The sequence below is a fragment of the Penaeus chinensis genome, chromosome 11, assembly GCF_019202785.1.
Source record: "Penaeus chinensis breed Huanghai No. 1 chromosome 11, ASM1920278v2, whole genome shotgun sequence".
In the NCBI taxonomy this organism is placed as follows: domain Eukaryota; kingdom Metazoa; phylum Arthropoda; class Malacostraca; order Decapoda; family Penaeidae; genus Penaeus; species Penaeus chinensis.
The window spans coordinates 9464529-9477028 of NC_061829.1; the positions used below are offsets into that span (position 1 = coordinate 9464529).

The 12500-nt window shown below is 45.0% G+C and overlaps 1 protein-coding gene across 1 annotated transcript; it reads left to right on the forward strand.

The window, feature by feature from the left end:
• The first annotated feature begins 284 nt into the window (after window positions 1–284).
• On the forward strand, window positions 285–10331 carry LOC125030397 (sorting nexin-3-like). The gene is made up of 2 exons (XM_047620431.1): window positions 285–558; window positions 9881–10331. The coding sequence occupies exons 1-2, from the start codon at window positions 384–386 to the stop codon at window positions 10021–10023; spliced, it is 318 nt and encodes a 105-aa protein (XP_047476387.1). The 5' UTR covers window positions 285–383; the 3' UTR covers window positions 10024–10331.
• Window positions 10332–12500: the final 2169 nt, after the last annotated feature.

The following is a 12500-nucleotide window of genomic DNA, read 5'->3' on the forward strand; positions in this document are numbered from 1 at the left end:
AAAAAAACAATCTGCAAATATCCAAGTCTCCCCTGAAAAAAAGTTTCGTTCTCTAGATCTTTGTGATGGTGGAAGTGCTGCCCTCTCCAAATCACAAGACGGAGAGAAAGCAGTAACGGAGAAATATCATTCATAAACCAAAAACGAGTCCTTTATAGCTATATATACCAATAAATATGTATTCGAATTAGTTTTAAAAACGAAAAAAGCATTTCTAATTATCATTATTAAGCCCGATTAGGTGAATAAAAGGGAGAAATCGCCTGGTTTCTCTCCACTACTCACTTCCTCATGCACCCAATGGCATTCATGACAGTGGGTGGACACGGGAGGCCGAGGAACGTAGAGGTGGACACAGAAGGTTCAGAAGGCGACCACTAACCATGGCAGACGTGACCAACGACTCCACTCGCCGCCTCGTCTCCAAGAAGCAGACCTTGGATGATGCTTATGCAGCTCCTGCCAACTTTTTAGAGATAGATGTTGTCAATCCTATCACTCACGGCGTTGGCAATAAGAGATACACAGACTATGAAGTGCGGATGCGGGTACGTGTCAGTGGGTGTCTGCACTAGTTTATGTATCGTAAGACACTTCCTGTTCTTTTATCGTGGGTATTAAGTGACCATGAGTGATATACGTATTCATTATTTTCGGTACGTAGGCCGCAGTATTTAGTAACGCTGTCGTCTTGTGGGTGTCAGTTTCTCGGCCAGAACCAAGGTCCTTATATTGTGTATTTGTTGATTTCTTTAGTGCTCTCTTTTTTCTGTACATTTCACTGCGATATTTTTAACCTTTGAGTGGATTCGTGTTTAAGTCATGTATTGCAATTTTTGTCTGTTATGTTTGGTTAAAGAGAGAGTTTTTTCCCCTAGTTTTGTGGTTGAGACATTCACTTTTAGGAACAAGTCATGCTCTTATTTATTAAGAAAAATGGTATAACTAATACCTTTATGTATATTTATATATGTATATACAGTTATGTACTTGGAATACTACAGTATTTAAGTGAATTGATAGTGCTAAAGGAATTTCTACAAACTGAGCTTTTAAGCAGAGTGAAAGGTATTGTTGCAATCTGTGATTGTATTCTTGATTACATAATTGTGTTATTGTTGCCATTGTAAAATAAATAGGTTTTGTTGATTCTGCTTGCCTGAATGGCATGTATTAGTAAAATATTTGAGTTGATATTCACAGTATAAGTGGTTTATATCTTTATTTGCTGTTTATTTTTCTCCAGGAAACAGATTAGCTTGCTTTAGTATGTTTATAGTGTAAGGGAAGGAGATGGGCACTCCTCTAAAAGCAATGCTACACTTTACTAAGAAATTCTTTGGGTATCACAAGCTCACGTAAGGAGATGAATTTGATGGTACTAGATATATTTGTTTTATGTTGTTTGTTGATTGATATAATAAAAGGTTGATAAAAGGTTACTTTTTTGTAGTTTTGGTGTATAGGAGAAACAAATATATGATTGTTTCTAGTAATACTTTCAGGGGCGGACCAAGTTAAGCTTCCATTTGAGATAGATTGGGAGCATGGATGAGAAAATATAATAGAGGTAGAGGGGTAAGGTAGAGGAAGAGAATGGGAGGGGAGGTAATGTGATAGGTAGAGAGAGAGGGAGTGAGGGGAGAGGTAGTGTGAAAGAGGGAGAGGGAGGGAGAGGGAGAGGGAGAGGAGAGGGAGAGGGAGAGGGAGAGGGAGAGGGAGAGGGAGAGGGAGAGGGAGAGGAGAGAGGAGAGAGAGAGAGAGAGAGAGAGAGAGAGAGAGAGAGAGAGAGAGAGAGAGAGAGAGAGAGAGAGAGAGAGAGAGAGAGAGAGAGAGAGAGAGAGAGAGAGAGAGAGAGAGAGAGAGAGAGAGAGAGAGAGAGAGAGAGAGAGAGAGAGAGAGAGAGAGAGAGAGAGAGAGAGAGAGAGAGAGAGAGAGAGAGAGAGAGAGAGAGAGAGAGAGAGAGAGAGAGAGAGAGAGAGAGAGAGAGAGAGAGAGAGAGAGAGAGAGAGAGAGAGAGAGAGAGAGAGAGAGAGAGAGAGAGAGAGAGAGAGAGAGAGAGAGAGAGAGAGAGAGAGAGAGAGAGAGAGAGAGAGAGAGAGAGAGAGAGAGAGAGAGAGAGAGAGAGAGAGAGAGAGAGAGAGAGAGAGAGAGAGAGAGAGAGAGAGAGAGAGAGAGAGAGAGAGAGAGAGAGAGAGAGAGAGAGAGAGAGAGAGAGAGAGAGAGAGAGAGAGAGAGAGAGAGAGAGAGAGAGAGAGAGAGAGAGAGAGAGAGAGAGAGAGAGAGAGAGAGAGAGAGAGAGAGAGAGAGAGAGAGAGAGAGAGAGAGAGAGAGAGAGAGAGAGAGAGAGAGAGAGAGAGAGAGAGAGAGAGAGAGAGAGAGAGAGAGAGAGAGAGAGAGAGAGAGAGAGAGAGAGAGAGAGAGAGAGAGAGAGAGAGAGAGAGAGAGAGAGAGAGAGAGAGAGAGAGAGAGAGAGAGAGAGAGAGAGAGAGAGAGAGAGAGAGAGAGAGAGAGAGAGAGAGAGAGAGAGAGAGAGAGAGAGAGAGAGAGAGAGAGAGAGAGAGAGAGAGAGAGAGAGAGAGAGAGAGAGAGAGAGAGAGAGAGAGAGAGAGAGAGAGAGAGAGAGAGAGAGAGAGAGAGAGAGAGAGAGAGAGAGAGAGAGAGAGAGAGAGAGAGAGAGAGAGAGAGAGAGAGAGAGAGAGAGAGAGAGAGAGAGAGAGAGAGAGAGAGAGAGAGAGAGAGAGAGAGAGAGAGAGAGAGAGAGAGAGAGAGAGAGAGAGAGAGAGAGAGAGAGAGAGAGAGAGAGAGAGAGAGAGAGAGAGAGAGAGAGAGAGAGAGAGAGAGAGAGAGAGAGAGAGAGAGAGAGAGAGAGAGAGAGAGAGAGAGAGAGAGAGAGAGAGAGAGAGAGAGAGAGAGAGAGAGAGAGAGAGAGAGAGAGAGAGAGAGAGAGAGAGAGAGAGAGAGAGAGAGAGAGAGAGAGAGAGAGAGAGAGAGAGAGAGAGAGAGAGAGAGAGAGAGAGAGAGAGAGAGAGAGAGAGAGAGAGAGAGAGAGAGAGAGAGAGAGAGAGAGAGAGAGAGAGAGAGAGAGAGAGAGAGAGAGAGAGAGAGAGAGAGAGAGAGAGAGAGAGAGAGAGAGAGAGAGAGAGAGAGAGAGAGAGAGAGAGAGAGAGAGAGAGAGAGAGAGAGAGAGAGAGAGAGAGAGAGAGAGAGAGAGAGAGAGAGAGAGAGAGAGAGAGAGAGAGAGAGAGAGAGAGAGAGAGAGAGAGAGAGAGAGAGAGAGAGAGAGAGAGAGAGAGAGAGAGAGAGAGAGAGAGAGAGAGAGAGAGAGAGAGAGAGAGAGAGAGAGAGAGAGAGAGAGAGAGAGAGAGAGAGAGAGAGAGAGAGAGAGAGAGAGAGAGAGAGAGAGAGAGAGAGAGAGAGAGAGAGAGAGAGAGAGAGAGAGAGAGAGAGAGAGAGAGAGAGAGAGAGAGAGAGAGAGAGAGAGAGAGAGAGAGAGAGAGAGAGAGAGAGAGAGAGAGAGAGAGAGAGAGAGAGAGAGAGAGAGAGAGAGAGAGAGAGAGAGAGAGAGAGAGAGAGAGAGAGAGAGAGAGAGAGAGAGAGAGAGAGAGAGAGAGAGAGAGAGAGAGAGAGAGAGAGAGAGAGAGAGAGAGAGAGAGAGAGAGAGAGAGAGAGAGAGAGAGAGAGAGAGAGAGAGAGAGAGAGAGAGAGAGAGAGAGAGAGAGAGAGAGAGAGAGAGAGAGAGAGAGAGAGAGAGAGAGAGAGAGAGAGAGAGAGAGAGAGAGAGAGAGAGAGAGAGAGAGAGAGAGAGAGAGAGAGAGAGAGAGAGAGAGAGAGAGAGAGAGAGAGAGAGAGAGAGAGAGAGAGAGAGAGAGAGAGAGAGAGAGAGAGAGAGAGAGAGAGAGAGAGAGAGAGAGAGAGAGAGAGAGAGAGAGAGAGAGAGAGAGAGAGAGAGAGAGAGAGAGAGAGAGAGAGAGAGAGAGAGAGAGAGAGAGAGAGAGAGAGAGAGAGAGAGAGAGAGAGAGAGAGAGAGAGAGAGAGAGAGAGAGAGAGAGAGAGAGAGAGAGAGAGAGAGAGAGAGAGAGAGAGAGAGAGAGAGAGAGAGAGAGAGAGAGAGAGAGAGAGAGAGAGAGAGAGAGAGAGAGAGAGAGAGAGAGAGAGAGAGAGAGAGAGAGAGAGAGAGAGAGAGAGAGAGAGAGAGAGAGAGAGAGAGAGAGAGAGAGAGAGAGAGAGAGAGAGAGAGAGAGAGAGAGAGAGAGAGAGAGAGAGAGAGAGAGAGAGAGAGAGAGAGAGAGAGAGAGAGAGAGAGAGAGAGAGAGAGAGAGAGAGAGAGAGAGAGAGAGAGAGAGAGAGAGAGAGAGAGAGAGAGAGAGAGAGAGAGAGAGAGAGAGAGAGAGAGAGAGAGAGAGAGAGAGAGAGAGAGAGAGAGAGAGAGAGAGAGAGAGAGAGAGAGAGAGAGAGAGAGAGAGAGAGAGAGAGAGAGAGAGAGAGAGAGAGAGAGAGAGAGAGAGAGAGAGAGAGAGAGAGAGAGAGAGAGAGAGAGAGAGAGAGAGAGAGAGAGAGAGAGAGAGAGAGAGAGAGAGAGAGAGAGAGAGAGAGAGAGAGAGAGAGAGAGAGAGAGAGAGAGAGAGAGAGAGAGAGAGAGAGAGAGAGAGAGAGAGAGAGAGAGAGAGAGAGAGAGAGAGAGAGAGAGAGAGAGAGAGAGAGAGAGAGAGAGAGAGAGAGAGAGAGAGAGAGAGAGAGAGAGAGAGAGAGAGAGAGAGAGAGAGAGAGAGAGAGAGAGAGAGAGAGAGAGAGAGAGAGAGAGAGAGAGAGAGAGAGAGAGAGAGAGAGAGAGAGAGAGAGAGAGAGAGAGAGAGAGAGAGAGAGAGAGAGAGAGAGAGAGAGAGAGAGAGAGAGAGAGAGAGAGAGAGAGAGAGAGAGAGAGAGAGAGAGAGAGAGAGAGAGAGAGAGAGAGAGAGAGAGAGAGAGAGAGAGAGAGAGAGAGAGAGAGAGAGAGAGAGAGAGAGAGAGAGAGAGAGAGAGAGAGAGAGAGAGAGAGAGAGAGAGAGAGAGAGAGAGAGAGAGAGAGAGAGAGAGAGAGAGAGAGAGAGAGAGAGAGAGAGAGAGAGAGAGAGAGAGAGAGAGAGAGAGAGAGAGAGAGAGAGAGAGAGAGAGAGAGAGAGAGAGAGAGAGAGAGAGAGAGAGAGAGAGAGAGAGAGAGAGAGAGAGAGAGAGAGAGAGAGAGAGAGAGAGAGAGAGAGAGAGAGAGAGAGAGAGAGAGAGAGAGAGAGAGAGAGAGAGAGAGAGAGAGAGAGAGAGAGAGAGAGAGAGAGAGAGAGAGAGAGAGAGAGAGAGAGAGAGAGAGAGAGAGAGAGAGAGAGAGAGAGAGAGAGAGAGAGAGAGAGAGAGAGAGAGAGAGAGAGAGAGAGAGAGAGAGAGAGAGAGAGAGAGAGAGAGAGAGAGAGAGAGAGAGAGAGAGAGAGAGAGAGAGAGAGAGAGAGAGAGAGAGAGAGAGAGAGAGAGAGAGAGAGAGAGAGAGAGAGAGAGAGAGAGAGAGAGAGAGAGAGAGAGAGAGAGAGAGAGAGAGAGAGAGAGAGAGAGAGAGAGAGAGAGAGAGAGAGAGAGAGAGAGAGAGAGAGAGAGAGAGAGAGAGAGAGAGAGAGAGAGAGAGAGAGAGAGAGAGAGAGAGAGAGAGAGAGAGAGAGAGAGAGAGAGAGAGAGAGAGAGAGAGAGAGAGAGAGAGAGAGAGAGAGAGAGAGAGAGAGAGAGAGAGAGAGAGAGAGAGAGAGAGAGAGAGAGAGAGAGAGAGAGAGAGAGAGAGAGAGAGAGAGAGAGAGAGAGAGAGAGAGAGAGAGAGAGAGAGAGAGAGAGAGAGAGAGAGAGAGAGAGAGAGAGAGAGAGAGAGAGAGAGAGAGAGAGAGAGAGAGAGAGAGAGAGAGAGAGAGAGAGAGAGAGAGAGAGAGAGAGAGAGAGAGAGAGAGAGAGAGAGAGAGAGAGAGAGAGAGAGAGAGAGAGAGAGAGAGAGAGAGAGAGAGAGAGAGAGAGAGAGAGAGAGAGAGAGAGAGAGAGAGAGAGAGAGAGAGAGAGAGAGAGAGAGAGAGAGAGAGAGAGAGAGAGAGAGAGAGAGAGAGAGAGAGAGAGAGAGAGAGAGAGAGAGAGAGAGAGAGAGAGAGAGAGAGAGAGAGAGAGAGAGAGAGAGAGAGAGAGAGAGAGAGAGAGAGAGAGAGAGAGAGAGAGAGAGAGAGAGAGAGAGAGAGAGAGAGAGAGAGAGAGAGAGAGAGAGAGAGAGAGAGAGAGAGAGAGAGAGAGAGAGAGAGAGAGAGAGAGAGAGAGAGAGAGAGAGAGAGAGAGAGAGAGAGAGAGAGAGAGAGAGAGAGAGAGAGAGAGAGAGAGAGAGAGAGAGAGAGAGAGAGAGAGAGAGAGAGAGAGAGAGAGAGAGAGAGAGAGAGAGAGAGAGAGAGAGAGAGAGAGAGAGAGAGAGAGAGAGAGAGAGAGAGAGAGAGAGAGAGAGAGAGAGAGAGAGAGAGAGAGAGAGAGAGAGAGAGAGAGAGAGAGAGAGAGAGAGAGAGAGAGAGAGAGAGAGAGAGAGAGAGAGAGAGAGAGAGAGAGAGAGAGAGAGAGAGAGAGAGAGAGAGAGAGAGAGAGAGAGAGAGGGAGAGGGAGAGGGAGAGGGAGAGGGAGAGGGAGAGGGAGAGGGAGAGGGAGAGGGAGAGGGAGAGGGAGAGGGAGAGGGAGAGGAGAGAGGAGAGAGAGAGAGAGAGAGAGAGAGAGAGAGAGAGAGAGAGAGAGAGAGAGAGAGAGAGAGAGAGAGAGAGAGAGAGAGAGAGAGAGAGAGAGAGAGAGAGAGAGAGAGAGAGAGAGAGAGAGAGAGAGAGAGAGAGAGAGAGAGAGAGAGAGAGAGAGAGAGAGAGAGAGAGAGAGAGAGAGAGAGAGAGAGAGAGAGAGAGAGAGAGAGAGAGAGAGAGAGAGAGAGAGAGAGAGAGAGAGAGAGAGAGAGAGAGAGAGAGAGAGAGAGAGAGAGAGAGAGAGAGAGAGAGAGAGAGAGAGAGAGAGAGAGAGAGAGAGAGAGAGAGAGAGAGAGAGAGAGAGAGAGAGAGAGAGAGAGAGAGAGAGAGAGAGAGAGAGAGAGAGAGAGAGAGAGAGAGAGAGAGAGAGAGAGAGAGAGAGAGAGAGAGAGAGAGAGAGAGAGAGAGAGAGAGAGAGAGAGAGAGAGAGAGAGAGAGAGAGAGAGAGAGAGAGAGAGAGAGAGAGAGAGAGAGAGAGAGAGAGAGAGAGAGAGAGAGAGAGAGAGAGAGAGAGAGAGAGAGAGAGAGAGAGAGAGAGAGAGAGAGAGAGAGAGAGAGAGAGAGAGAGAGAGAGAGAGAGAGAGAGAGAGAGAGAGAGAGAGAGAGAGAGAGAGAGAGAGAGAGAGAGAGAGAGAGAGAGAGAGAGAGAGAGAGAGAGAGAGAGAGAGAGAGAGAGAGAGAGAGAGAGAGAGAGAGAGAGAGAGAGAGAGAGAGAGAGAGAGAGAGAGAGAGAGAGAGAGAGAGAGAGAGAGAGAGAGAGAGAGAGAGAGAGAGAGAGAGAGAGAGAGAGAGAGAGAGAGAGAGAGAGAGAGAGAGAGAGAGAGAGAGAGAGAGAGAGAGAGAGAGAGAGAGAGAGAGAGAGAGAGAGAGAGAGAGAGAGAGAGAGAGAGAGAGAGAGAGAGAGAGAGAGAGAGAGAGAGAGAGAGAGAGAGAGAGAGAGAGAGAGAGAGAGAGAGAGAGAGAGAGAGAGAGAGAGAGAGAGAGAGAGAGAGAGAGAGAGAGAGAGAGAGAGAGAGAGAGAGAGAGAGAGAGAGAGAGAGAGAGAGAGAGAGAGAGAGAGAGAGAGAGAGAGAGAGAGAGAGAGAGAGAGAGAGAGAGAGAGAGAGAGAGAGAGAGAGAGAGAGAGAGAGAGAGAGAGAGAGAGAGAGAGAGAGAGAGAGAGAGAGAGAGAGAGAGAGAGAGAGAGAGAGAGAGAGAGAGAGAGAGAGAGAGAGAGAGAGAGAGAGAGAGAGAGAGAGAGAGAGAGAGAGAGAGAGAGAGAGAGAGAGAGAGAGAGAGAGAGAGAGAGAGAGAGAGAGAGAGAGAGAGAGAGAGAGAGAGAGAGAGAGAGAGAGAGAGAGAGAGAGAGAGAGAGAGAGAGAGAGAGAGAGAGAGAGAGAGAGAGAGAGAGAGAGAGAGAGAGAGAGAGAGAGAGAGAGAGAGAGAGAGAGAGAGAGAGAGAGAGAGAGAGAGAGAGAGAGAGAGAGAGAGAGAGAGAGAGAGAGAGAGAGAGAGAGAGAGAGAGAGAGAGAGAGAGAGAGAGAGAGAGAGAGAGAGAGAGAGAGAGAGAGAGAGAGAGAGAGAGAGAGAGAGAGAGAGAGAGAGAGAGAGAGAGAGAGAGAGAGAGAGAGAGAGAGAGAGAGAGAGAGAGAGAGAGAGAGAGAGAGAGAGAGAGAGAGAGAGAGAGAGAGAGAGAGAGAGAGAGAGAGAGAGAGAGAGAGAGAGAGAGAGAGAGAGAGAGAGAGAGAGAGAGAGAGAGAGAGAGAGAGAGAGAGAGAGAGAGAGAGAGAGAGAGAGAGAGAGAGAGAGAGAGAGAGAGAGAGAGAGAGAGAGAGAGAGAGAGAGAGAGAGAGAGAGAGAGAGAGAGAGAGAGAGAGAGAGAGAGAGAGAGAGAGAGAGAGAGAGAGAGAGAGAGAGAGAGAGAGAGAGAGAGAGAGAGAGAGAGAGAGAGAGAGAGAGAGAGAGAGAGAGAGAGAGAGAGAGAGAGAGAGAGAGAGAGAGAGAGAGAGAGAGAGAGAGAGAGAGAGAGAGAGAGAGAGAGAGAGAGAGAGAGAGAGAGAGAGAGAGAGAGAGAGAGAGAGAGAGAGAGAGAGAGAGAGAGAGAGAGAGAGAGAGAGAGAGAGAGAGAGAGAGAGAGAGAGAGAGAGAGAGAGAGAGAGAGAGAGAGAGAGAGAGAGAGAGAGAGAGAGAGAGAGAGAGAGAGAGAGAGAGAGAGAGAGAGAGAGAGAGAGAGAGAGAGAGAGAGAGAGAGAGAGAGAGAGAGAGAGAGAGAGAGAGAGAGAGAGAGAGAGAGAGAGAGAGAGAGAGAGAGAGAGAGAGAGAGAGAGAGAGAGAGAGAGAGAGAGAGAGAGAGAGAGAGAGAGAGAGAGAGAGAGAGAGAGAGAGAGAGAGAGAGAGAGAGAGAGAGAGAGAGAGAGAGAGAGAGAGAGAGAGAGAGAGAGAGAGAGAGAGAGAGAGAGAGAGAGAGAGAGAGAGAGAGAGAGAGAGAGAGAGAGAGAGAGAGAGAGAGAGAGAGAGAGAGAGAGAGAGAGAGAGAGAGAGAGAGAGAGAGAGAGAGAGAGAGAGAGAGAGAGAGAGAGAGAGAGAGAGAGAGAGAGAGAGAGAGAGAGAGAGAGAGAGAGAGAGAGAGAGAGAGAGAGAGAGAGAGAGAGAGAGAGAGAGAGAGAGAGAGAGAGAGAGAGAGAGAGAGAGAGAGAGAGAGAGAGAGAGAAGGTATATTCGTAGTTAGGTTCTTTTTATAATAATTTTATTTTGGAAAGACAGTTTTATTGAAAAATGTTACTAATTGGGGTGTCATTGTTCTTAGATATAAGCCAAGAGAAAGGTAGAAAAATGTATGTATTGTGTTACATCAGTATTATAACTACTACATTTTGTAATCCATTTCTTTGATAGCAAGTGTGTTTGCATGTTATGTGCGTATTAGTGTGCATGTATGTAATTGACAGCAGCGAATAGACCCACTTCGTGACTGTCCAATTTCTGTATGGAGTCTTAAGGAGTTTTACAAATTAAGTTGAAAGTTTGTGGGGATTAATGCTTACAGCTGATTTATATTATTTAACCTGTAACCCAAGCATGATGATAAAGCCTGCTTGCAGTAGTTCTTATAATTTGGTTAATTTGTTAATGGTAAGAGATATCATTACTAACCACCCTCCATGTGCCTTACAGAGTAGCAGGACATCCTCTTGCACAGAATGAAAAGTGCCTACACATGTTCATTCAAGAGCCCGTCATTGACAAAAACTATGTGCCCGGGAAAATCCGCAACACGTGAGCCACCCCTTCTCCCCTTCTGCAAGTGACCAACATGGAAGCTTCATGTATTCTTCTGACATAAATTATGGGTCTAATAAGGCTGAAGACAAGATCTATACACTGATGGGAAAATTTTTTCACCTATCTAGACCACCCCTTCTTCCACAACCATTGAAGCTCACTGATACCACTGAATACTCTTTAAGTTGTACATCTCACCCCCACCTTTTTATTACTAATATTTTGTTCTTTTTTTTATTATTGTATTTTTGCAGTGCTGTTACCTATTTTTTATTTTGCATCACTCCTGGATTCCTTAGATCTAACTATAGGTTTGCACTAGCAATACCAATGATATAGTATTGTGCTTGACTTATATGTTGCTTATTAGTCAGTGTACATTACTTTAACCTACATCCCATGAGAATGTGATTTTTGATAATTTAGTTAAGTCAAGAATTAACAATTCATATTTAATTTGGGCACCAGATCAAATCCTGGATCTAATTTCATTTCAATGGTTATATTATACTTGCATATAGTACACACACACACGCACTCACTCACTCACTCACTCTCTCTCTCTCTCTCTCTCTCTCTCTCTCTCTCTCTCTCTCTCTCTCTCTCTCTCTCTCTCTCTCTCTCTCTCTCTCACACACACACACACACACACACACACACACACACACACACACACACACACACACACACACACACACACACACACACACACACACACACACACACACACACACTCTCTCTCTCTCTCTCTCTCACTCTCTCTCTTACATGTATAAAGTGCATTCTCGCTTCTCTCTCTCTCTCTCTCTCTCTCTCTCTCTCTCTCTCTCTCTCTCTCTCTCTCTCTCTCTCTCTCTCTCTCTCTCTCTCTCTCTCTCTCTTTTTTCTTTTACTTCTATTCATAGAAAAAAACATTGTACCAAATGCATTCACATCTGAAATTCTCATTCTGACTGCAGAATTTGTATTTTACCCCGGTGGTTTGAAGGTGCTTTGCAGAATGATTTGAAATTTATTAATGGTAATTTCTTCTTGAATTAAGCTTCACATTGTTAAGAGATTATTATCGTTTTGAGATAGAATATCTTAAAAGTCTGTGAAAGATGGCTCAGCTTTGTGCTACAACCAAAATATGTCCAATGTAGAATATGAACAAACTACTATTCCTGCTTGATTGTGTAGCTCATCCCATAAATACAGATTATTTTTTAACACAATAAACATATTATAAATTGAATTATATTGTTATGTATGTAAAGTATTGTGTTAATCAGTAGGAAATAATGTCACGTGAGGAGGCCTGGAACAGGTGAAGCTGAGAAGTGTGATTATCAGGTATTATTTTGAGTACACATTGGGGTAAGATTACTAGGTAACCACTCCCAATTTTCTGTTACTGATTAGTCTCAAGTATTATTTGTATGCTGATTACAAAGCCACAAGTGAAGGTTGGTGAAGATTATGCCTTTAATGTGATAAATGGTTATTAGAAGTCAGTGTGATTTGGTCACAGGATTGAGCTCCCTGATCTCAGAAAGTAATAAAGTGTAAACAGGTTTTGTACGTTAGAGAAATATTAATGGTCAGAACAGAAAGTCTGAAAAAAAAATTGTTAAGATGATTAAGGGGGTCTTTACCAAACCTTCATTTTGGGGAATGTATAACACTTTTCCATGGATTTTTTGTAAGGATTTGAGGCCTTTCTCAGAAAAAATTATTTCGATTGTAAACTCTTTCAAGATTTTCTGAATATCTTTATTATTTTTGATTAATCTGTAGTTGTCGTAATGCTGATCGATGACTCAGGCAAAATTTGAACAAATGTGATACAGTATCAGTTAAATTTATCATTAAATATAACTATGTGTCAAATGAATTTTTATTTTTCCTGGTATCAGATCAAAATTTGCCTTGTTTCTCCAAAGAAATTGCATTTTTCTTAACAAAAGCTTAAGAAAAAAAAGAAAAATGAAAAATGAAAAGGTCCATTGATGCAACACAATGTTAATGAATAATTCAAGGAAAGTTGGCATTGATGGCAAGAATATATGCCATGCATACTTTAATATAAGTTCATTTAGTGTATTTACAGATGATTGGAGTTTTTGTATTATTTCATTCTTTAATGTTGCCAAGATTTTAATAACAATTTGATAATTATAATATCAATAATAACATCGATATCAATAGCATTAGAAAGAAAAACAGATTTTCCCACAGGTTCAAGGTATGGGGAAACCAGTAGCGGTCACTAGGGCCTACTGATAGACTCCTTGCTGGCTAAGCACATGACCCCCAATCACTCGCTCTTTGTTGTCATGGGGGGTTTAGAAGAAGGGGACTCAGGCCTAATGAAGGGGAACACCCCTACCTTGTCCTCAGCTCTCACCTCAACTAATCTTGCATGGTCTTTTCTTCTCCTTTCCCTTAACTTTTCTTCCTCCCCTTATTCTGTCCACTTATCTTAATCATTCA

Bases quoted from the DNA above. Each gene is read 5' to 3' on its own strand.
- LOC125030397 (XM_047620431.1), top strand. From the start codon at position 384: ATGGCAGACGTGACCAACGACTCCACTCGCCGCCTCGTCTCCAAGAAG. The intron at 559-9,880 runs GTGGGTGTCTGC...GTTAATGGTAAG, and splicing joins GCGGATGCGGGTACGTGTCA to AGATATCATTACTAACCACC.